We start from the raw sequence: 25359 nt of genomic DNA on the forward strand, positions 1-25359 counted from the left end.
TATCAGCTAATCTTCAATGTACATAGAATTGTGTCAGCTTTAATTTTCCGGAAAGTAGTCAAATTTGTCAAAGAAATATTGATAATTTACTGAATATATCTAATGTAATAAAACCTGTCATTGTAAAAAGGCACTTGTAAGTAAAATACATTGTGTATAATTTCGGTACTCAAAATAAAAAAAAAGCAGAGGTATCGACCCAGTAAAAGTGGATCAAATTCAAATATATCTGATTTGTTCTTTATAAATGATATTCTGGCTTAAATTTCTTTTATTAAACCCACAGGTATTAAGAAGGAAAATAAGTGCAAAACTAAGAGGAAATGAAATTGTTAGTTCTTACTTTAGCAGGATTAGCCGCTACACCCAATCCAGTTCGAGGATTAACAACAAAAGATGTTGCTATCCATTGAGTAATTGTATCTGGAATCTGCGATGTTACAGAGGCGACACCCTTTCGACTGTACACATGAAGAAAACACATTGTAAAAAACAATATCTTTATATATTATATATTCATGGTTTATATTTGTAATGATTGAACTGATACCAATACTTTTTCCCAAATATAGCAAATGTTATAAACGAAACATCAGGTACAACAATTGAACATGAAAAGGGGATTTCTAACAACTTATACCATCTGTTATTACATTATATTCCTATTTGGTGTATATGTTTTATGTATTTCTTTGATTTTTTCTTCAAAAGAACGTTAAATTGGTGCGTCTTGTTTTGTAATTGAACAATGTATTTCTTTTTTTTATTTTTTTTTATTTGTGTACATATGTATTTCATCATACAAAAGACAAGAAAAACAATAAACTGCTTCAATGTTCCTTTATACTGAAGCTCACTTTACCATCAAAATGTTGTTAAGGAATTGAAAAGAGTCGACACTCGGTATCACAAGACAAATAATCGTGTAAAGAATTAACAACGGAGGAAAAGTAGTGTGATCGGATCATGATTTAAAAAACTTTTCAATTTAAATCATTATACTTACTTTGTGGTCGTATTTAGCCATAACCAGGTCTCTGGAAAACTTGTTCTTGTACGTGTAGGAGATGCAAGGGATGTACTACCCCCTCCGTTACCGTTACCGTTACCGTTACCTGAAGCACCGACTTTAGAACTAAAAGAACTAGTCCTAAGGTTACTGCGAGATGAAGGTCCGGCACGGCCACTCATCAAACCACCACTTCTTAACTGGAAAGATGGTTCCACTGATCCTACAGCGAATTGGCCAAAATTAGAAAAAAATCTATTGAAAAACTCAAATCTTTGCATACATTAATATTTAACACAATAATTAGTATGATTATTTTATGGAAAGAAAAAGCAAGAATATATATAAAATCATGTTATCATCATCGTATCGAATATTCGTCTTTATTGTTTGGTTGAAAGTTGTCTCATTGGCATTCATACCACGTCTTTTCAATCATTCTAATTCTCTTTTTATTCCTTTTGTTTTATTATAAAAATGGGTCATGTCGTACGGATATTATCTTTTTCACTGAAACACATATTTGACATTGATTCCGAAAGAGGTGGCAGTTCTACTCATTTGTTGTCAGTTATGCTTATGTGGTTATGGTGCTTATTCCAAATTGAACAGCTGTCATTTATCTATTTGAAATCGTAGCAATATTCCTGCTTTATTTTTTCTATGTCTCTATTGTAAATTTTACCGTTTCTATAGAAATTGGCAACCAATTAGTTTTCGCAAAAGTAATTATCTTCCAAAGTAAGCCTGATCGTTTATGCATAAGATGTTTCCAATGTCAACAAGCATACATTTGTAGAGTTAAAGTAATAATAAAGCCCCCAAAAGATATTCGAGCCTTTAGTTGAAAGGTCGGAACTGTTACTTTTTTAACAGATTTTAGCCAAATGTGTCGGCGATGGAAGGAAACATAATTTCTTTCTTTCTTTATTAATAAAATGATATATGAGGTACAAGACATCGATAAGAAAACTTATTAGAAGAAATTAAAAAAAAAATCAAAAGACAAAGAGACGTAATGAAACGATTTGCGGAAATAAATTTGTTATTATATTATCAGTTTGTTCAGTCTAAACAGGGTTTAAATGATCGAACTGAGACTTACTTCCACCAAGTTTTCATAATAACAATTGAATGCATAAGTGATTGAATAAAAGAACAAACAAAAAAACAAAAAATTAAACCAATCAATTATATGTAATCAAATAAAAAAACACTACCATGTTAATATATTATACGACAACAACTCACGAGGATAGTGACTTTGGGAAAGTATTTTTACCACCGTAACCCTTATTTGGTAAGGGTCCGTCCGAGGACCAGAGGACGGGAAGGTGGTTACGATAATTTGACTTTAAACGACGTCATCTGTATAAATTCAATAACTCTTATTTATAACTTACGTCTGCGTCCAATCAACAAACAATCTGTTGAAACATATACACCGCTATTCTATAACAGATAAAAAAAACATGTTTTTTACAAGCAGACACTTATAAGCATTAAAATGTTTTGAGTAACATTTAGTCATAAAAGGTCCTGTGGTTATCAAATTAATATCATGCTCTCTCAATTTTGTTTAATTAATTTTAACACACAAAAAAAGTTGAATCACAAAAATAATGAACCTAAGAGGAAAATCTAACATTGTGGTTTTTCATTTTCTACTTAACGTGTACAATAACATATACATTTTTTTTAGTAATTAGTTATTATACTTTCAGCTTGAATCTGATAGGTACCAAGATTAAAATGGTGTATGTCTGAGCCGTGTTTTGTCAGTGACACTCGAATAACATAGTTTACGTTAAAAGACAAGAACAGACACATTTGATACACTCAGGCACATTGTATGCAACAAGAGCAACAAGATATATTATACAAAATAACACATTGGTCAATATAAATATTACAAATTAAAAATAACGCAATCCTTTTATCAAAAAAGAGGTTTTCAGTATTTGTGAAGTAAGTTCATGATAGTACTAGCGTAGAATAACAAAGAAATAAAGAACGTAGGTGCAGGGCATGTTGAAGATTCCGAAGACATATTATTCAAAGTTATCTTTCTGACTTTGAACTTGAAATAGTAAAATGGAACTCGGTGATATTTTGTACATTCTTCATATTTATAGAAATATTTCATCAGTTTTTGATTGATAGTATATCTGGAAGTATTGTTGATTGGTATTTAGATGCTTTTCAATAGGTTTGAAAGAAATTTCTCTAATAAAGCTTTCTTATCTAAAAGAAAATGTAAAAGAAAATAACTACAACATTGAAAACGTGTGTGTACTTTCAGTTAATTGACCAAAGGATGCTATTTCAAAACATAAGTTATAAGACCTCACGAAATTGTGCTTTTCTTAAATGTTTTCATATTTCCAATGTACTGATATTTCAGAAAACATAGCAGGATTAATTGGTAGATTTTAACTCAATGAATTGATGACACTTAGCGTTTGTAAGTCTCTATTTGACGGCAGGGTTCGTGCATATAAATTTCTTAAATGTCACACTTAAAAACCACCTCTTTTTAAATTTCTTTAGTATCATGTAAAAGTTATTAATGCATCAAGTTAGAAATTAAAATAGTAGCTCACAGAGAACACCGCTTCTGAATTGATTCCGCCATCAACTACTGATCCTATTGAATCCCACTCCTTAAGAAGGGGCACTCTTGTATATGTAAACCTTTGCAACTCTGTTAGTACCTACGAAATGATAAATATAGAAAATTACAGAACATGATAATCATTCAGAGATAACGAATGAAATTAAAAGGAGTAAAGAGCAATTACACTAGCATCTCTTGTATTCAAATTCACACCTCTGTTGTCGTCTTTTTATTTGCAGGACACGCACACTTTTCTAGACAAGAATTTAATGCATTGTCTTAGATAACTGAATTGGTTATATTGTGAATATACTAATCAGGAACGCACACAAAAGCCAAACATGCCAAATAAGACAACGTGTGCCGTTAAGTGAAATCATTACTTTTAATCTTAAATTCCTGATGTTAGGTGTTGTAAATATTTCACTTACATTATTGGCTGTAATATCATTTGCATTCCCAAGTAACAGTATGCTTTTGTCGACAGCTACAATATTAACCAGTGACCCGGGGTCAGCTTTGACTTCTAATTTCACTTGATTTCCTGGTTCAACAACATCCTTATCAAATTTCATAGTCACCTACATCATGGAATTAAGGGTCACGTTATATTTAAAATACATATTGATCAATTTTCTTCATAAACATTGTTTATGTTTTAAGTATTTTTACATTATCAGTAGGACATTACACAACAAAAATCGTGGATGTGGTCTTTTACATTAATATGAAAATAGAACATGTATATGTGAGTAATAATTATCAATGAATAAAGTTGTGAAGAATTTTTATGTCTGCTCATTATATCTTAAACAACTATTCAACAAGTGCTTGTGTTTATATATATAAACGATATACATATTTTCACCCAATACAAATATACACTCCATAAAAATATTGGAACATATAAAACACGACAATTTTACTATTGGGCTCTTCTTTAAAAAAACTTACTTTATTCCTGAAGATATCTTTTACTGAAAATGTTACGGCATCAGCAACAATCTCTCCATATCGTCTCACATAGTAAACGAGTATTCTAAAGGATGGAGTCATTTCATGAGTAACACGTATAGTGTGTTTCATTGATAACCGAACCATTTTGAATATACCTTGATGTACAATTATTCCTCTAGAAAATATCTTTAATAAAAATCATATATACGTTAATTTATAAAAAAATAATAATAATAACATTGCATTGTTAAAACTTTTGTTATAATACAAAACATATTCAGAAAAACCGATAGATGAGAACGAAAAAACCACATTGATACATACTGGAGAAAAATTACGAATACAACGATCACTCTACATGTTTTATTTTAGTCGGAATCTAAATCATATTAGATTTACAAGGTTTAAATTCCGATAACTGTTTACTATATATCTTACATAGTTGTGTCAATATCTACCACTAGTTTCGTTCTTCTTATAATATTTATGCTTCATGAGGCTGATTAGAACTTATGCTTCAGTCTTGTACTTTCTGTAACGTCGTTATTTTTGAAACTATCATATCATGCATTGAAGCTGTAATGGCTCTATTAAGGAGACTTACTTATTATACCAACACCTCTATTAGGTTGGTGCCTTCCTTATACATGCTAACAACCTATCACATCAGTCAAATTATTTCCAAATGTGTTTAGTGTAATAACATCAACGGTACCAAATTTCTGCACCAGATACCGAGGTGTTACGCGCTGACAAACAAAATGCCCCCTTCATTATTTTTAATATGCCCGATCCAAGTCATGTGCATGTTATCCCGTGATTGGTATTCTCACTAGAATTTTTCCCATATTAAATATTTTTTCATTATAAAAGTATGTACGATAACCTAGCTGTAGTTATTCACATTTGTCTCATAAGATATCCTACTACATTTCATTATTTAGATATATATGTATCTTACTTTGTAGTAACAGGAACGTATTTTCTCTGTAACTTGAACTGTAAGCTGTAACTTTCGTCCCAGCTAAAACATGTGGACAAAGAAAAAACTATCAATTATAATATTGTGTCTTATTTAACGTTTATAAAAATATCACACACTCGTCCGCTGAATAATGAATTACTGTTTTAGTAAATACACTAAATTCATAATATCAATAGATAAAGTGATAATTTTGAAAATGCAAACCCTTTTGTAGACGCCTGATTATTAATTGTGTTATTGTGAATACGTATAAGAGAGCAGCGATGCTTCATCTGTCACCATTTGGAAACTCTAGCAATGTATACTATCTTTCAGGAAATTTTTAATGAAACAACTTATACTTGAATATACATGTTTTCCTATATTTGTTTGTCTGATGTTCTTTTTGTTCACTAAAAAATATGAAAGATCTTAGATTTGAGGCTTTGCTAATTGTTTAAGCACTTGTATAATGCACTGACTGTTACCTTCGCATGTTCTTTTATGCAACTTTTTGGGATTCGAGCGTCACTGATGAGTCTTTCGTAGACGAAACGCGCGTCTGGCGTATATATAAAATGTAGTCCTAGTTTCTATGATGAGTTTATTTATATAGTTGTGGTCTAACATCCACTTCAATTAATAAGTGCATTATAAAACTGATTTAATTATATCATTTGCTTGTATATAAACACAACAAACCTGTACAATTGACCGGTCTCTCCTCTTTCTAACCTGGATATACTTATTGCTTGGTGAGGTTGCTTTTGATATATACTTTGAACTCAGATATCGCCCGTTGTATACCACCTGAAAATGTTTAAAAAGACATAATTTTCTTCTAACGAATATTTTGTTGGTTTTTATTCATCTCAATTATAAAACAAAGTCATACCATGATTGGTTATTTGACAATGATTTTTAGAAGAATTTTGTTCTTACATAAATTCTGCAATTCTCTGCAAGCGGAGGAAATAAAACTTGTTGAATTACAACTCCAGACTTGTCTACAGCCACTTTCTTTGTAAAGAAGATTTTAGTCTTTCTAGTTGATCGTTTGTTGATCGTGTTGATAAAATCATAAGTTATGATGATTCTGACAGTACCCGTTGGCGTTTCAATGCTACTTCCGTCTGATTTTTCTATTCTCATCTAAAGTAAAAAAAATAAACTGGTTAAATGTAGCAAAAAAAGTTTTTACTTTTGATATCAATACGATATAAACATGTTTTACAGATTTGTTGGGGGGGGGGGGGGGGGGGGGGTGGCACACAATCGCTGATCGCAAATTGACGTTGATACCATACCTCCGTTTCAATCTATTGATTTGTAATTGACTGACTTAAATTGTATCTCTGATATGGTCTACAAAGGCTTTGTCGCATTCATTTTCTTTTTTCTTAACAGCATAGACTGCTATAAAATGCTAATAAATATATCTCGAGTTTCTTTTCAGCTGAAAAGTTATGTATTTGGATATGTGTCTCGACAGACTATCGGCTATCTAATGTGAACAAACTGCGCGTCCCTTCCTTTTAACCAACTAATTCCTCTATTTATTTTAGAAACTAAAAAAAGTGAAAATCTAATGTATAGATTATTCTTTAACAGTATATGTTTGTTGGCTTATTTGGCCACACCCTACGCATTGAACTTGATACATACGACAACTCAGATAACTGTTCTTTCTTTATACTTTTCCTTAAAAAAATAAATGTATAAGGAGTTGCGGCTGAGAGCTAAAGATATATAGTTCTTTGCTGCTGGGATAATGAAAGTATATTCAATAGTATATGAAATTTATCTTCCTCTTCTACAGAAACATTTAACATTTACTGTTTTCAATTTTCTCCGTTTAATGTTTTTTTTCTTTCAGAATGATTGCTGATAAGGAAGGGTACACACATTTTGTTGTAATGTAGGTGATACTAGACAAACTTTACATTTGATTTAACAACAAAGCAAGTTACCATACTAGAAATTATGTACGCATTTAATTTATAGTACTTAAGTTTAATAAACATCTAAAATATGAATCTAGTTCTTACAATAATTGTATATTTAAGTCCAAGTTTAAAGGTATTTGGCATGCTCTGTGAGAAAACAACTTAAAATTTTTGCATAAAATATATCGACCCAGACGATTCATTTATTTGATTTCATTTTGTGCAACATTCTGCAAATCACCGATTTTTAGATAAACATTTATACATTGTCGTTTGTTTTTGTTGCTCTTTAGTGTTCTGTTGTTTCGTTGTTTTCCTCTTATAGTTAATAAAAAGTAAAATCACCAAAATACTGAACTCAGAGGAAAATCAATTCGGAAAGTCCATAATCACATGGCAAAATCAAGTAATACAAATGGAAGAACTGTCATATTCCTGACTTGGTACAGGCATTTTCAAATGTAGGAAATGGTGGATTAACATCTAAAATATGAATCTAGTACTTACAAAAAATGTATATTTAAGTCCAGGTTTAAAGGTATTTGGCATGCTCTGTGAGAAAACAACTTTAAATTTTTGCATAAAATATATCGACCCAGACGATTCATTTATTTGATTTCAATTTGTGCAACATTCTGCAAATCACCGATTTTTAGATAAACATTTATACATTGTCGTTTGTTTTTGTTGCTCTTTAGTGTTCTGTTGTTTCGTTGTTTTCCTCTTATAGTTAATAAAAAGTAAAATCACCAAAATACTGAACTCAGAGGAAAATCAATTCGGAAAGTCCATAATCACATGGCAAAATCAAGTAAAACAAATGGAAGAACTGTCATATTCCTGACTTGGTACAGGCATTTTCAAATGTAGGAAATGGTGGATTAACATCTAAAATATGAATCTAGTACTTACAAAAAATGTATATTTAAGTCCAGGTTTAAAGGTATTTGGCATGCTCTGTGAGAAAACAACTTTAAATTTTTGCATAAAATATATCGACCCAGACGATTCATTTATTTGATTTCAATTTGTGCAACATTCTGCAAATCACCGATTTTTAGATAAACATTTATACATTGTCGTTTGTTTTTGTTGCTCTTTAGTGTTCTGTTGTTTCGTTGTTTTCCTCTTATAGTTAATAAAAAGTAAAATCACCAAAATACTGAACTCAGAGGAAAATCAATTCGGAAAGTCCATAATCACATGGCAAAATCAAATAAAACAAATGGAAGAACTGTCATATTCCTGACTTGGTACAGGCATTTTCAAATGTAGGAAATGGTGGATTAACATCTAAAATATGAATCTAGTACTTACAATAATTGTATATTTAAGTCCAGGTTTAAAGGTATTTGGCATGCTCTGTGAGAAAACAACTTTAAATTTTTGAGTATATAGTTGAAAATTTGTTGTTTCATTGGCTTCTTTTCCAGTCACCGTTTCATTTACTTTTACGAAGAGTCTGTAGTAAGTTCCAAACGCCGGATAAAGGGACCACATAGGAATTTTGATATCTACCTGTCCGTTTATCTTTGAAAAACATAATAATATTAGTTCATGAAATTAACATATATTTTGATTCACATTTCAATAAATTAGACAAATGAATATCTTTGATTCCCATTGGAAAATATATGGTAAATTAAACAAGTTACTCAATTGAATGGTCAGTAAATCATATAAAGAATTACTGTTTCAAAACTATGCCTCGATAATTTGCATAAAATATATCGACCCAGACGATTCATTTATTTGATTTCATATTAATTTGTGCAACATTCTGCAAATCACCGATTTTTAGATAAACATTTATACATTGTCGTTTTTTTGTTGTTGCTCTTTAGTGTTCTGTTGTTTCGTTGTTTTCCTCTTATAGTTGATAAAAGGTAAAATCACCAAAATACTGAACCCAGAGGAAAATCAATACGGAAAGTCCATAATCACATGGCAAAATCAAATAAAACAAATGGAAGAACTGCCATATTCCTGACTTGGTACAGGCATTTTCAAATGTAGGAAATGGTGGATTTAACCTGGTTCTATAGCGCTAACCCTCTCACTTTAATGACAGTCTCATCAAATTCCGTTATATTTACATTGATGCGTTAAGTAAACAGACACAATAAATAAAATAGTCAAAATATGTGTTACCCTCGGTTTAAGTTTATAACCCAGATTTGTTTTCTTTAAACCGATGTATGACTTTCAAACAGCGGTATACTACTGATGCTTTGTTTTATGATCTGTTATGCTTTATTATATCAATTGATTGGTCAGGCTGAGCGGTAACGTCTAAAAATTCCTTAACAGATGTTGAAAAGTACATCTGCAGTGTAACGTCGAAAGAAAAAAATTCAAATGATGAATATGTTCCTTATTTGAAAAAAATAAAGTCCAGTGATGTAATATGATATCATATTAACAAAACATGGTTAACTTTACAATACCTTTTCATACTTTTCATAAAAACTATCACTTCCAAAGGAACGAGTTACGTTGAGAAACACATATCCTTCTACTGGCTTTACAATACCTTTTCATACTTTTCATAAAAACTATCACTTCCAAAGGAACGAGTTACGTTGAGAAACACATATCCTTCTACTGGCTTCCCAAACGTGTATCTATAGACAAACAAAAGTCGTATTAATTAGGTCTTTCCACTTTTCTTGGAAAGACCTTTTGTTTTTCTTCTGATTATTAGGTCTTTCATAAAGACCTATTGGTTTTGTTCTGAATATCATTTTTTTTTCTTCTGCCTTATTTTTTTCCTTTGCTGTTTATTTTGACCGAAGCTATTTAGAGACTCCATATGAGAGTTCTCTCCCCTTTTGTATATGATATAAGTGATATGCATTTCTAACAGGTAAACCATAATGCCCGTGTCACACTGTCCCGATTTTTACGCCGATGGCAACACGATTATGGAAATTTTCAAAATCGGGACTGATCGTATCCAGATCGGGCTATTCGTAGTGCCATCTTTTACCATCGTCGAACCATTGGCCACTTTTTCTAGCCTTCGGGGACAACTTCGGGAAGTGATCTAAATTTTTTAACATGTTAAAAAATCCCCGAAGGTGCGTCCGATGTTGAGGGTTCGTATTGAGTTCGTATCACCATCCTCACCATCGTAATATCACCGGGAATGCATCTTTGAACATCGTATTGCATTCGTGTTTCCATCGTTTCCATCGGGCAGTTTTAACATTGCGATGTCTACACGAATGAATAACGAAGCTACCCGAATGTCTTCGGATGGCAACACGACTTCGTGAAGACCTCGTTGTCCCGTCGTGTTGCCATCGAATAAAAGTACGAAGGCGACAAGATGGAACTACGACGGCAATAAATGTAAGTTAATTTTCGCGCTAAAATACATTTAAAGTGCCATGCGCGATATGCACTGGTCAGTCTTATACGACAGTTAAGAAAGACGTCCACAAAACATAAAGCTCATATCATATGATTCTATGAGAACAAGAAAGGCGACAGCGTTGTTTCTATTAATTCAAATGGAACAAGAAGAGCAGCTATTACATGCTCAGGGTTTACTTTTACAAGTAAAATATTATTTTTTGTCAATTTTTCATATCAAGTAACATAAGGAAAATCATAAACGCGCCTCGTACACCAACACTGCAGGTAAACGTATATAGGGAAACCAACTTTTTCTTCATTATTCTGACTTTTTATGTATCGTCTGGGTTGTTAACACACGAAGGTTTACTCCATAACCATTTTGTTTTCTATATGTCATATTTTGCCGCATTTGTTGCTTTCCCCACATCCTTCCTTTTGTCTATATTATTATGATATTCTCCTGGAAAGAGCTCTTTTTGAATAAAAGGGATCAACGAACCCATTGCCTTACCTTTAAGATAGATCAGTAAACATGAGCATAATTATGGGTGATTATTCAGACTAGTGCACACATTTTACAGTTCAAACAAGGCAATGCCAAACGTGGCATCCCCTCGTATGTAACATATTGGGGGCAAATATGGACACAATATTTGTATATGCAGAAAAATAAGTTTTATGCTAATAAAAACGTTTTTGGCAGTAAATTTTTATACACTAATTTTTAGCTTTGTGGGCTTCTGTTTCTACTTGTGTAGGTTTTATTTCTTATCAATGGTGTAATAAGAAACCGAAATTTTCCATGGTCTTTGTCTAAGAATTATGCAAGTTTCAATTACAGGCAGTCAAGGTCAGCATGGTCATGGCATGATCAGGGTCAATACTAATTATCATTGGCCACAAATATTTTAATTGACCAATGAGGTTAAAGTGCATGCTAACTTTCAACAAGAGTCAAGTTGCGCCCGCACTATCGCAATTGCACTGAATGCTACTAGACGCTATTTTTGTTTTGCCAGAAAAGTAAAGATTTTCAATTTTTCAAGTTTGTTCCTGAAGAGGCTTTATTCAATTTTGGACAGAAGATAACTGACGATTTAGTACAGAAAGGACGTATTTAGGAATACACAGAACTTGTTCAGAAGGTAAAAGCCATCTAAAATATTCTTTTATTCAAAATATTCGTTTCATTTTCAAAATATTCGTATTAATTTTATATTATAAATTAAAATTTCTTAAATTTGTTTATTATGTTTCATCGAGTTTAAATATTTGGTCATTCATTTGTACACAGATTAGAATCATTTTTGTACGAGAATCGTGCAGGAGGGCTATACAATTAAGAATTCAATGGTACCGAAATCCAGGTTCAATTTGCCGGTTTCGGTGGAAGTACATTGCGTCCGGGTCGTAAATGCATTCAGAAACCAGAATTTATGCAAGTTTTTAACACATTTAAACCAGATTCTGTATTTATTCAAATTGGCGGTAATGACCTGACAAGCGATGAGAAACCTGAGAAATTGGCTCGAGATATCGCGTCATTCTGTGATTACATAATTACAGTGTATGGTGTAGGTCACGTGATCGTTGGACAATTACTGCCGAGGTATTCCAAAAGGTCGGGTCCCGACTATAACAACAAAGTAAACAAAGTGAATCAGGCAATGTTTTCATCTTTGAAATCACGTACAAATATTACTTTTTGGAAACATCGGGGCCTGTGGAAAAACATGAAAGCTTTGTTGTCAGATAAAGTTCATCTAAATGGTGAAGGTATGCACATCTATGCTAAAAGTATTCGTGCAGCTGTCGGTAGTGCAAATCGTATGAAATAATTTTTAGTAATAAAAAATCAAACTGAAAAAGAGATATCTAACGGGACGTTTACATAGTTTACTTATAATTAATAAAAAGCTAAGTCATAGTATGCTATTATCTGTACATGTACATCATTGTTTTGTTATTCATGAAACTTGTGCATCGGTCATTTAATGATGCTTTAATTAGTATAAAATTATATACAAATTGTGCAGACAATCCACTGCTCTTGTTTAATTTATCCAATAATGAATTGGTGTGGCACACAAATGTATTATTATACACATGCTTATTTTGCCATCATTATGGCTATGGTTATCATATATGTCAGTGCAATTTTGTAAAATGGTATCAATTTGCACTGGTTATATGGTTATATTTGTATCATTATACAAACATGGTTAACCATCATTATGGTTATTGTTCTGATATTCATAGTGCATTTATGTATCAGATTACACTGGTTTTATTTACATACTGTTTTACATGTACCATACTCTTTCATTGTTATTATCATGTATGGTTACAATGTAGTTGACATATAATATTGCATGTTGTGTGCCACATTATTCGTTGTGTGAACTTTTTGTATGAACAATTATCATTGAATTATTTAGTATTATTTAAGTGATATACATGTATGCGTAATTTTTTTTTTATGTTATTTTATATTTAAAACGCATTATCAAGTATTCAAGAATTATTTTTGTTTACTTTAAAGATGCCTAAACAAAGAGCTAGATCCAAAAGAAGAGCTGCTCCTTCCGACCTCACAGACAGGGACCTTGTCATAGATCCCGTGGTATTGCCACCTGAGGAAACTACTACCAGTAATTCATCAAGAGGGCGAAAACGGGTCCGAAACATTGGTCCAACTCCATCAACAGCTCCGGTGATGAACATTGCAAGTACAACAGCACAGCCAACAGCAGATGAAATAGCTGCAGCTATGATCACTCAGTTGAAAGGAGCTGGTTTACACCTAACTGACAGCAGTGGAGTCAGACTATCAGATGACCGATTGTCAAGTGTGTGTGGTATGCGCTCTAGGGCAACACAGGAAGCAGTTTCCGGCACTAATAACCAGACAGAGAGTCAGCATACATTGCCGTCTTCATCAACAAATACCGTCCATTATTCATTGGTACCACCTGTGACGTCAGACCTATCAGTGGCTGGGTACTTCACAGACAGTAGCCCAACAACACAAGAAGACCAAGCATTAGGTATTGACAATTCGTCTATAGGGCAGACAGCAAGTTATCTAATTCGAAATACTTTACCTTTGGGTTTTAATGTCAGTGAAAACATTAGGAAAGACATAATGTCCGATAGTTACGTTGATTTTGTTACCCTTTCTCCAAATTTTAATGAAGATGAAGATGATGATGTTCTTTTCAAATCGAAAGCAGTAAAAATTTCTACATACGCAAATCCAAAGCAGATATTTTCAATCCATCAGTGGACTGCAGCTTTTGATATTTATATGTCTATTTATTATGTGAACCATCCAGAACATATTTTAAGTCTTATTAAATATACATATAATGTTAGAGCGATGTCAAAGCAATTTGGGTTTAACATGGCAAAATCTTATGATGAAACGTTTAGAAAGGTACGCAGAGTGATGAAATTTGATTGGGCAGTTGTAAATGATGATCTTTGGCGCACTGCCTTTTATGATCATTTCAATCGTTCAAATACTAATACTGGTAACAATGCATCAAATAATAAACAAGTCAAACAAAGTGGAGGTCCTCCCTTTCAACGGCGGGTTCAGCAACAAAGCAGTCAATTCCCACCTGGTTACTGCTGGACCTACTGTAGAACAGGTGGCTGCTCCAGTGACAACTGCAAACATAAGCACCAATGTTTGCAATGTGATAAAAAAACATGCCACAGTCTCATGTAAAGAGTGGCTTACAACCCACAAGTCTACCAACACCAATAAAAGTAAATAAATTAAAAAATTTCCTCAAAGGATATGACAAATCAATGAAATTAAATTTAATACAGGGTTTTACATCTGGCTTTAAAATAAATTCTTTGCTTGATAAAAAAGTGGACAAATTTCCTTCCAACCATAAAAGTGCAAGAGAAAATCCTGACGCAGTCAACCTCAAATTAAATAAGGAAATTATGAAAGGCAGAATAAAAGGACCTTTTAATGAACCACCCTTTGAAAAATTTATCTGTTCTCCCTTGGGTCTAATACCTAAAAAAGAAAGTGGGTCTTTCCGTTTAATTCATGACCTATCTTTTCCAAAGGGGGACTCTGTCAATATTTGGACCCCACCTGAATACACTTCAGTTTCATATCAAAATATTGAAACTGTCTAAGAACTTGTTCAAGAACACGGTTTCAACTGTGAAATGAGTAAGGCCGATGTTGAAGATGCGTTTCGTCTAATTCCTGTGCATTTTTCAGAATACCATTTATTAGGCTTTAAATGGGAGGATAAATTTTATCATGATGCAGCCCTCCCCATGGGGGCCTCTTCTTCTTGTCAACTTTTTGAAAATTTTTCCTCTGCTCTTCAGTGGATTTTGAATGGCAAATTTCAAATAAGAGGTGTTTCACATTTGCTAGATGATTTCTTTTTTGTAGGGGAAGCAAATACTAACAAGTGTTCTGTAGCACTTAACACATTTTTAACTTTATCAAAAACTTTAGGTGTTCCTATAAAAGATGAAAAAAAATCAATTACCTACAACATGCATAACTATCTATGGCATTGAGATTGATTCTAGGGCTATGGTAGCTCGATTACCAAAAGATAAAATAGCAAAAATTTTGGGTCTCCTTAACATATTTAAGTTAAAAAAGAAAGTTATTCTTCGAGAATTACAGTCTCTTTTAGGTTTATTGAATTTTGCCTGTAGTGTTGTAGTTCCAGGACGAGCATTTCTGAGAAGGTTATTTGATCTAACAATAGGCCATTCATGTCCTCATTATAGAATTACACTAAATTCAGAATCGAGAGCCGATTTGAGGGCATGGTTTGATTTTATATCTAATTACAATGGGAAGTCCTGTTTTTTGTTTCAAAAATGGGTGTCTTCCGAATCATTAAAATTGTATTCAGATGCAGCTGGGGTTCATGGGGGATATGCTGCTGTTTTTGGTAGTACTTGGTTTGCAGGAGAATGGCCTCAAAATATGCTTCAATTACACATTACAATAAAGGAGTTGTTTCCTATTGTTCTTGCTGTGGAAATATGGGGATATTCATTGTCAAATCATAAAGTATTGTTTTTGACTGATAATCAGGCGGGTTGCTGATATCATTAATAAAACTTCATCACGAGATAAAATTTTAATGAAATTGGTACGCAGGTTAGTTTTAGCATCGCTGAAGTTTAATATTCATTTCAAAGCAAAGCATATTGCGGGTAAGACAAATGTAGTCTGTGACTTGTTGTCTCGTTTTTCTTTTCAGAAAGCCCATCATATAGCTCCTTGGTTAAGTTCAACTCCAGTTTCAGTGCCACAGCATCTTTTGAATCTATGACGAGAAAATTATTGCAAGCTTCACTATCAACGGCTTCAAGAGCTTCTTATAATAGAATGTTAAAATCATACGAACAGTTCTGTAAGGAACATTTTCCTTTATCACAGGCTTATCCATCTACGCACATGATGGTGTCTCATTTTATTAGCTTTCTGTTTCTGCAAAATTATAAACCATCTACAATAGCATCTTATGTTTCTGCTATAAGTTATGTTCACAAGTTAAAATGTTTGCCTGATCCTACAAATTCTTTTTTAATAAGAAAGATTATCAAGGGAGCACAAAATTTGAGAAGTTCCTGTGACACCATATTACCCATTACAAAAGAGATATTATCAAAATTATTGTAAGCGGTTTCCCATGTTATACGGGATCAGTTCAATCAGTTCCTTTTAAAGGCAATGATGTCCTTGGCTTTTCATTGTTTCCTCAGGATAGGAGAAATTGCTGTTAAAAACAAAAATGAAATTAACAAAGTTTTACAGTTGTCAGACATTTCTGTGGGTTATAAAAATCAGGTCCCAATAAATATGACTGTCACAATAACATTTTATAAACATAGCGACTTGCGTCCCAAGACGATTTTAATTACTCGAAACGTTGGTAATAGGTTTTGCCCTGTACAAACAATGATGGATTATATAAAGGTGACAAAACACAAGTCAGGTCCCCTTTTTCAATTTCTTTGTGGTACACCAGTATCATACACTTATTTTAATTCCTCTTTGAAGTCCCTGTTAATTTTCATAGGTTTAAGCCCAGAGCTTTACAAGGGTCATAGTTTTAGAATAGGCGCTGCAACAAGTGAAGCAGCTAAAGGTACATCTTTATCTGTTATACAACAAATGGGGAGATGGAAATCAAATGCATTGCAAAATTACATTCGAATGGATATTTTTTTAGTATGATTTGACAGAGGTCAACAGGGCTTGCTCTGCCAAATAAATTATATTTTTCCATTATGTATTAATTAAGCTGGTAGAGGTCAACAGGGCTTGCTCTACCTTTTTTATTCTTTTCTTTAAATTGCATCATTGCGTTTTTTAGAGTAGACTTTTATGTCAATATGGATAGAGGTCAACAGGGCTTGCTCAATCCATTGTTTAATAATGTTTGAAAAATGATATGTAAATATATTTGTATTGTATTTTTGTTCTTCATTTTTGCTAATTTTTATATATAACTATGTAATTTGTCTTTGATTATATAACACTCTGCGTACCTTACACATTTAATTTACTTTAATGTTGGTAATAGGATGAACTTCAAACAGTATGACATGGGAATGTAAAGGTCAAAAGGGTTTGCTTTACATTGGCATTTCTACTGGCCAAACAGTTACGGTAGAGGTCAACAGGGCTTGCTCTACCTAATTTTGTTATTTATGCTAATGTTTTGAGTGAATGATATATTTTTTTTCCCCCTTGTGTCATAAAAAGTAGTCTCCAAGGATGTCTCGGGTGGCGGTCTCCCCAATTCAGGGACTTGGGGTTCATGGCGGTATTTATTCCCCACCTTTGCAATTGTTGTCATTTATTCAGTTTTGTTTGATGACATAATTGTCCATTACTGTCAGTTATATAATGCTTTATGATATTCTGAATAAATGACCCTTTTCACAAATCTTGAGTTAGATATTCTGCAAATGAACTCGCATCCTTGGTTTCCATTTTCATGTCTTTATTTGGACAAGAAGAAAAATTTAACTGACAAAAAAATAAGTTTTATGCTAATAAAAACGTTTTTGGCAGTAAATTTTTATACACTAATTTTTAGCTTTGTGGGCTTCTGTTTCTACTTGTGTAGGTTTTATTTCTTATCAATGGTGTAATAAGAAACCGAAATTTTCCATGGTCTTTGTCTAAGAATTATGCAAGTTTCAATTACAGGCAGTCAAGGTCAGCATGGTCATGGCATGATCAGGGTCAATACTAATTATCATTGGCCACAAATATTTTAATTGACCAATGAGGTTAAAGTGCATGCTAACTTTCAACAAGAGTCAAGTTGCGCCCGCACTATCGCAATTGCACTGAATGCTACTAGACACTATTTTTGTTTTGCCAGAAAAGTTTTTCAATTTCCCACCCACCTACACCCTCTTTTTTTTAAAATTATTATTCTATCATATCTATGTTGATTGTATATAGTTGTTTGTTTATGTTTTGTAATTATTTTTTTTTTTATATTTTTATTAATGAGTGGCGGTATTTATTCCCCACCTTTGCAATTGTTGTCATTTATTCAGTTTTGTTTGATGACATAATTGTCCATTACTGTCAGTTATATAATGCTTTATGATATTCTAAATAAATGACCTTTTTCACAAATCTTGAGTTAGATATTCTGCAAATGAACTCGCATCCTTGGTTTCCATTTTCATGTCTTTATTTGGACAAGAAGAAAAATTTAACTGACAAAAATGGTAAATTGAATATGCATATTTGATACATATACTATTCTTTTTAGAAATCAACCAAACCATTCAGTAACTGGAAAAAACTTTAATATTGTCTATAGAACCAGCAGGTAAAAAAATTAGCAACCAATTTCCTGTGTATTATGCTATTTCAAGAGAAAAAACAAGTCCATCTACATGACCTTGACCTTTGGCCTTGAACGTAAAAAATGTCAGATCATTACAAGGAGTAAAAATATACCAAATGTGGTTAAAATCTTTTGAAGCATATGGCTTTTAGAGTGTCCACAAGAGTGATATTGCCTTGTATAACAACTGCCACTGTGACCTTGACCTTTAATCTTTAAAGTCACTAACGCTTAAGATATTCTTAACGAGTAACACTATACCAAGTTTTGAGCATTTTGGTTCTAGAGTGTCCATAACAATTTTATCTACACGCAACTTACATGTAGAACCCGAGGGGATAATAAACTAAGTTTTATAAGAATAAGACAAAAAGATCAATTTCCCGCCATGCATGGCAGACTTGTACATAAACGATATGTTGTCGAAATTTAAAACGCGTGATGCCTTCGGCATATAATTTAAATTCATCGTAAGCTGTACACGACGTCTTTCATACATCGTATGGCCATCGCGCCATCATCGTAATCCATCGTGTAGCCTTCTTGATCCATCGTTTAGGCTTCGGCTGAGATATGAAGCTTAAATACCCGTCTTCGATTAACCTTCGTATGTCCATCTTTTGCTATCGTATATAATTTCGGCACCATCGTATAGACTTCGTTATTCATCGTACTTGCTTCGGTCACTTTTTGGTATTTTCACCAGATCGGGACCAACTTCGTACGAACTTACAATTTTCGCATTCGGGTGTCCATCGTATATAAAAATCGGGACAGTGTGACGCGGGCATGAGTGATAGAGACCTAGGGTCTTTTGATTTAAGATCCTTGGTCCAAAAAAATGAAAAATAGGTCAAGATCAAAGGTCAAGGTCAAATTCTAAATTTTGATTTTGGCTTATTTTCACTTATTTTCATTAACCTTATAAGATAGCGACCAATATTTTTTACTAAATTATTAGTTGCGACATGTCATAACTTAAACATTTTGGTTGCAAGGGTGCGTAGACAATAAATGGCAGTTTTCGCCCCTCTTATATTCAAAATTATGCGTAAAGTGATATTACTCTTGAACCATACATATTAAGGAACTAATGTCTTTTGATTTGAGATGTTTAGTCTATGACCTTGAAATTGAGGTCAAGGTCATAGTTAAGTGGACGTTTTAGATTTTGACCTTTGCTCGAAATTCATATTTATACATCATAAAGCCATAGGAACTGACATTTTATAAGTAAATCATGATAGGAAATGCAAGCCCTTCAATATTGCATTAATTAAAAAAATGTATATACTACAATAATGCAGACGCTGCTAGAATGTTGTGTACACAATGCACGAACTATAACACATTAGCTGGAATTCGGAGCAAACTAGACTGGTATATTTGCATATTTATAACATAATTGCACTTTAAATGTTGTTCAATTCTTTATCAAATTTGGAATTGAGGAGGATTCATGTATATCAATAAGGGAAACAGCAATTCAACTTAAAAAAAAGGAAAGACATTTGATTGGTTGAATCATAATAAATAATCAAAAAGAAGTATATTATCTGTTCAATATGTCGGGTCTACAACGCCCTGAGTATAGATATATGAGAATACATTCTTAAATTATATAAGTAGTACTTACGCTGCTGTTACTCGCACGGTAACAAAATCATCTTGTACATATTTTAATCCAGGCACCGACACTCGAACGTTAAATTTTGGTAACACTGTAATATTATATTGCAAAGTTAATCTTGTTGTCGCATAAAAGGCAATTGTTCTTATCAGTACAATTACCATGATCACATATATTTTGTTAAATAATTGATTTGGTGAAAAGCTTTGCTAATTTAGCCTGGTAGATTGACCTATGAGGATATGATTAAAACTATAGCAACATTGTTTAATATCATATTCAAGACATCAGGGTAAACATTTTTGTACCATGTTAAAATGAATTTTCGGCCCTTTGTTGCTTCGAATTCGAATTGAATTTGTACAAAATATACATCGTTAATATGATGCACAATGCCAAACAGATATGTTCATGAGCATTTAAAGATATTAGAACATATTAATATAAGATTGCAATGATATCCTTTAGAAATTATCAATAAAAAATATTACATTTAAGTAGCTCGGAAAGTTAAGAAACCGTAACAAATATGAACAAAAAGTGCATGCAGTCTGCCAGATAGGTGGTTGCCCACAATTTCAAAGAAAAAGGTAAAAAGCATCTCAGTCGAAACTAAAAATGTGGATATGGGAATACATATGTTCTTTTAAAATACAACTGTATATAGATAGCCACAATAAGTAAAAGCCCTATTAAGACAGCATTTTTATTTTGAATTCTAATGTTCTTCATGTTCATTCGAAAATATTAAATAGTCATCATCTTTTAAAATTGTCGTGTAGTTGTAACAATCTAAACTCGTTACCTCATTACAAAATTTTTAGAAAGTATGCCCGCGATTTTAAGGAGAATAACATTTTGAAATTGACCAATAAAGGTGTGAAATAAATACCCGGAAAATTGCCTGCTGTTAATTTTTTTGTTTATAATGGTTTCGATTCAATAAACATCTTAAAATGATAGAGTTGTAAGTTTTCGTGGTAAATAATTCTCAAGTATATCTAGCAAATAAAAAAATAATATAATAAAGTAATGGCAACATTATCAATTACCGTATTCTTTCACTTCGATGTTTACTCTTTTGGTTTGTCCCTGTTTCAAAATATATGCCTTCATATTTTCTAACAAAATTAGAATATAACTTATTTATGTGCTAAATATGATTTATTTGAAAAAAGGAACAGACATTTGTTCCATTTCATTGTACATGTCGTTTTATTCTAAGATGCATACTTTTGTTGCAAAATTCTGGAGTCTGGTGCAAAATTTTAACCTTTATATGTAATTATGATTGCATATCTTTTTATTATTTTTATAAACCGGTTATAAAATATATCTTTATACAAGTATGTTAATGTAACTAATAAATTCTAGCTCTTAGATAGTGGTTGTCGTTTATTTATGTGTTACATAGTTGTTTTTCGTTCATTTAATTTACATAAATAAGGCCGTTTGTTTTCTCGTTTGAATTGTTTTACATTGTCTTATCGGAGCCTTTTAAAGCTGACTTTGCGGTATGGGCTTTGCTCATTGTTGAAGGCCGTACGATGACCTATAGTTGTTAGTGTTTGTGTCATTTTGGTCTTTTGTGGATAGTTGTCTCTTTGGCAATCATACCACATCTTCTTTTTTATATTATATAAAAACTCTACGAATAATCTTTCCACTTTTTTTTCATAATTTGACTAATGTTAAGTTCATTGGTCATATAGCTGTTCATGTGCTAAGATAAAGTTGAATTTAGATAAGTATAAAGTAAAATCACAAAAATACTGAACACAGAGGAAAATTAATTTGGAAAGTCCATAATCACATGGCAAAATCAAATAGCAAAACGCATCAAAAACGAATGGACAAGAACTGTCATATTCCTGACTTGGTACAGGTATTTTCAAATGTAGAAAATGGTGGATTAAACCTGGTTCTTTAGCGCTAACCCTCTCACTTTAATAACAGTCTCATCAAATTCCGCTACATTTACATGATGCGTTAAATAAACAGTCTCAATTAATAAAATAGTCAAAATATGGGTACATCAGTCATCATCGTATAACAATTTTAAAGGGAACAATTTAACAGGAAACAAAAACATCTACTATCTACTTCTATACTATTTCTGCTTAGTTCTTTCTGATCATATGGTTCTACACGTCATTGGCATTCAAATATTTAGTTTGAGCCTTGCTGCTGAAAAGAACGTCGGACAGACAATATTAACAAACTTTATTTTCATTTACGAACATATAAAATGGCCTTCGGTGGGTTTTTTAGTCTTTGGTCGGTTTGTTGTCTCTTTGACCCCGTCCCCATTTCTATTCTCCATTCATATATTTTATATACAAGATTCCATTTGTATCCCACAATTTATCAATATTGCTACTTTTAAAACATGTAGAGTATTACGTACCAGCTGGTTCATTTCTATAGTCCAACTACCAAGACGTGTTTCCGGTGATAATTGTAAGAAACCAGATACGACGCCATATTCCTCTTGTAATTTCATATATTGTTTGACTCTATTTCTTAGAGGATCCTACAAAAATATCCATACAATAACTAAACTCTGTTATTGTTGTACATGTAAGAAACAAGTTCTCTTAGAACCCAAATATTTCAGTAAAAAGGATTCAATATCCTGCATGTGTATAACAATTATGAAAACATACACAAAAATATTGCTATGATTAGAAGTTCGTGTTTCTTACACAGCTACCTTTGCATAGGTGCTATTTCTGTACTTAAAATCTGTAGTACTGAATATTTACTTTAAATATTTAGTACTATTTCTTCACCTCAAAATTATTGTAATATTTAGGTAAAATTGAGATGGAAATGGGGAATGTGTCAAAGAGACAACAACCCGACCATAGAAAAAAACAACAGCAGAAGGTCACCAATAGGTCTTCAATGTAGCGAGAAATTCCCGCACCCGGAGGCGTCCTTCATCAGGCCCCTAAACAAATATATACTAGTTCGGGGATAATGAACGCCATACTAATTTCCGTATTGTACACAAGAAACTAAAATTAAAATAATACAAGACTAACAAAGGCCAGAGGCTCCTGACTTGGGACAGGCCCAAACATGCGGCGGGGTTAAACATGTTTGTGATATCTCAACCCTCCCCTATACCTCTAGCCAATGCAAAAAAATGTATCCGCATAACAATACCACATTAAAATTAAGTTCAAGAGAAGTCCGAGTCTGATGTCAGAAGATGTAACCAAAGAAAATAAACAAAATGACAATAATACATAAATATCAGCAGACTACTAGCAGTTAACTGACGTTCCAGCTCTAGACTTCAAATAAACTGACTGAAAGATTATGATTTCATTATATGAACATCAGGCAAAATCCTTCCCGTTAGGGGTTTAGTATCATACCATCATAACATATATGAGAAGAACATAAGCTGTGTCATGCCAACAACTGTGTTTTGAATAAATGTGTTTAGTTCCGATGCAAAACCCTATGAGTGAATCAATATTAATGCCAAAATATGCAATCTTTAATGACCTGACAACAGTATCGTAACTAAAACCCTTCTTAATAAGTCTATTCAAAGGTTTTGTTAGATGTTCTTGTATTTTCCAGTACTTGATTTGTACTTCAAATATTGGTACAAACATGATACCAACAATCATCACAGTATTCCATGTTTGAACATCATAACTTTTTATGCATGTGGAGCAGGATCTGCTTACCCTTCCGGAGCACCTGAGATCACCCCTTGTTTTTGATGGGGTTCGTGTTGTTTATTCTTTAGTTTTCTATGTTGTGTCATGTGTACTGTTGTTTTTCTGTTTGTCTTTTTCATTTTTAGCCATGGCGTTGTCAGTTTGTTTTTAGATTTACGAGTTTGACTGTCCCTTTGGTATCTTTCGTCCCCCTTTTTTTGAGATTTGAAAAATAAAAACTTTAAAAATGCTGAAAATGTTAACCTTGCTACCAAAAATTGGTAGTACTTTAATTTCAAGTACAAATCAAGTACTGTAAAATACAGGTACCTAAATATAACAATAACTCTAAAGTATTTTATTATACTTTTATATAATTTTATATACATATGTTGTGCACAAGTTGTAATGTTGTACAAATTATAATTTTTAAAGATTGTTTGTAAGAGTTGTGAGTGTTTAATCATATGCTTAACACAAATGGATGATGCAAGCACTCATTCTTGTGTTTCGCATATTTCTGTCATATTTTCATAACTACATGATACAGTCTAATACTAAGTATTGACACAACAAGCATTAAAAGACCACGAAAAAAAGTTTTTATGGCTATGAGTACAGTATAAGTAGAAAAATAAAAATTAAAATTTCAACCATTCAAGTATCCTTATTTCCAGTTTGAGGACAAGAAAAATTGCATTAAATGTTAGGTTGAAGTATATAAATTTGAATTTAAAACATTTAACTGGTACATTTAAATAGACAAACCTGTATCACCTGGTACAAGAAGGTATGTGTCAAAACAATTATAAATTGTACAAAAAACCTGTACAAATTATAATTTGTACAAACTTACATATTGTACACAACGTATATACTAATTAGTCACTTCAATAAAGTCCAATTATATATTAAAAGTTAATGATATCAAAGTGTTTACTTACAAAAATAATCACATCAATAGGAGCTTTAATGACATTCAGTGATGGTTTAACTCCAAAAGCTCTAAACTGTACTGAAAAATTAAAGTTCTTAATTTGTTATTTGCTTATGTTAAAGGGGCACTAGCTACGAGATATATAAAATGGTTCAATTTTGTCAAATTATGCTAATAAAAAATGATAATGACTTATTCACTAGCATGTAAATAAGTCAACCTCATTAAATCCGTATTCATGTGAGGTCCAATTCAATCCCGTAGAAAGAGATAGAATATCGCATGCATTGTCCGTGTACGGTTATTTAAACGAAAATAATGTTAACATTGAAAGTGAAATAATTTGAATGATTGATTCGATCCACTAAAAATCGTT

General features: G+C 32.3%; 2 protein-coding genes across 2 annotated transcripts in view; one reads left to right on the top strand and one right to left on the bottom strand.

The window, feature by feature from the left end:
* Positions 1 to 25359, bottom strand: part of LOC134711756 (CD109 antigen-like) — a 53578-nt gene that overhangs the window by 16814 nt on the left and 11405 nt on the right. The window contains exons 5-19 of the mRNA XM_063572612.1: positions 24991 to 25061; positions 22774 to 22899; positions 21419 to 21458; positions 20373 to 20457; positions 10027 to 10117; positions 8811 to 9023; positions 6490 to 6699; positions 6250 to 6357; positions 5545 to 5607; positions 4581 to 4769; positions 4058 to 4207; positions 3613 to 3723; positions 2413 to 2461; positions 1007 to 1232; positions 344 to 461 (exon numbers count right to left, since the gene is read on the bottom strand). Of these exons, the coding sequence (XP_063428682.1) occupies positions 344 to 461; positions 1007 to 1232; positions 2413 to 2461; positions 3613 to 3723; positions 4058 to 4207; positions 4581 to 4769; positions 5545 to 5607; positions 6250 to 6357; positions 6490 to 6699; positions 8811 to 9023; positions 10027 to 10117; positions 20373 to 20457; positions 21419 to 21458; positions 22774 to 22899; positions 24991 to 25061 (1850 nt within the window). The remainder of the gene's footprint in view (positions 1 to 343; positions 462 to 1006; positions 1233 to 2412; positions 2462 to 3612; positions 3724 to 4057; positions 4208 to 4580; positions 4770 to 5544; positions 5608 to 6249; positions 6358 to 6489; positions 6700 to 8810; positions 9024 to 10026; positions 10118 to 20372; positions 20458 to 21418; positions 21459 to 22773; positions 22900 to 24990; positions 25062 to 25359) is intronic.
* Positions 11772 to 16562, top strand: LOC134709513 (uncharacterized). Its single transcript, XM_063569674.1, has 2 exons — positions 11772 to 12001; positions 13399 to 16562. The coding sequence occupies exon 2, from the start codon at positions 13399 to 13401 to the stop codon at positions 14587 to 14589; it is 1191 nt and encodes a 396-aa protein (XP_063425744.1). The 5' UTR covers positions 11772 to 12001; the 3' UTR covers positions 14590 to 16562.

Source organism: Mytilus trossulus, chromosome 3 (genome assembly GCF_036588685.1).
Source record: "Mytilus trossulus isolate FHL-02 chromosome 3, PNRI_Mtr1.1.1.hap1, whole genome shotgun sequence".
NCBI classification, from domain to species: domain Eukaryota; kingdom Metazoa; phylum Mollusca; class Bivalvia; order Mytilida; family Mytilidae; genus Mytilus; species Mytilus trossulus.

Coding starts and splice junctions, on each gene's coding strand:
- LOC134709513 (XM_063569674.1), top strand. CDS start 13,399: ATGCCTAAACAAAGAGCTAGATCCAAAAGAAGAGCTGCTCCTTCCGAC.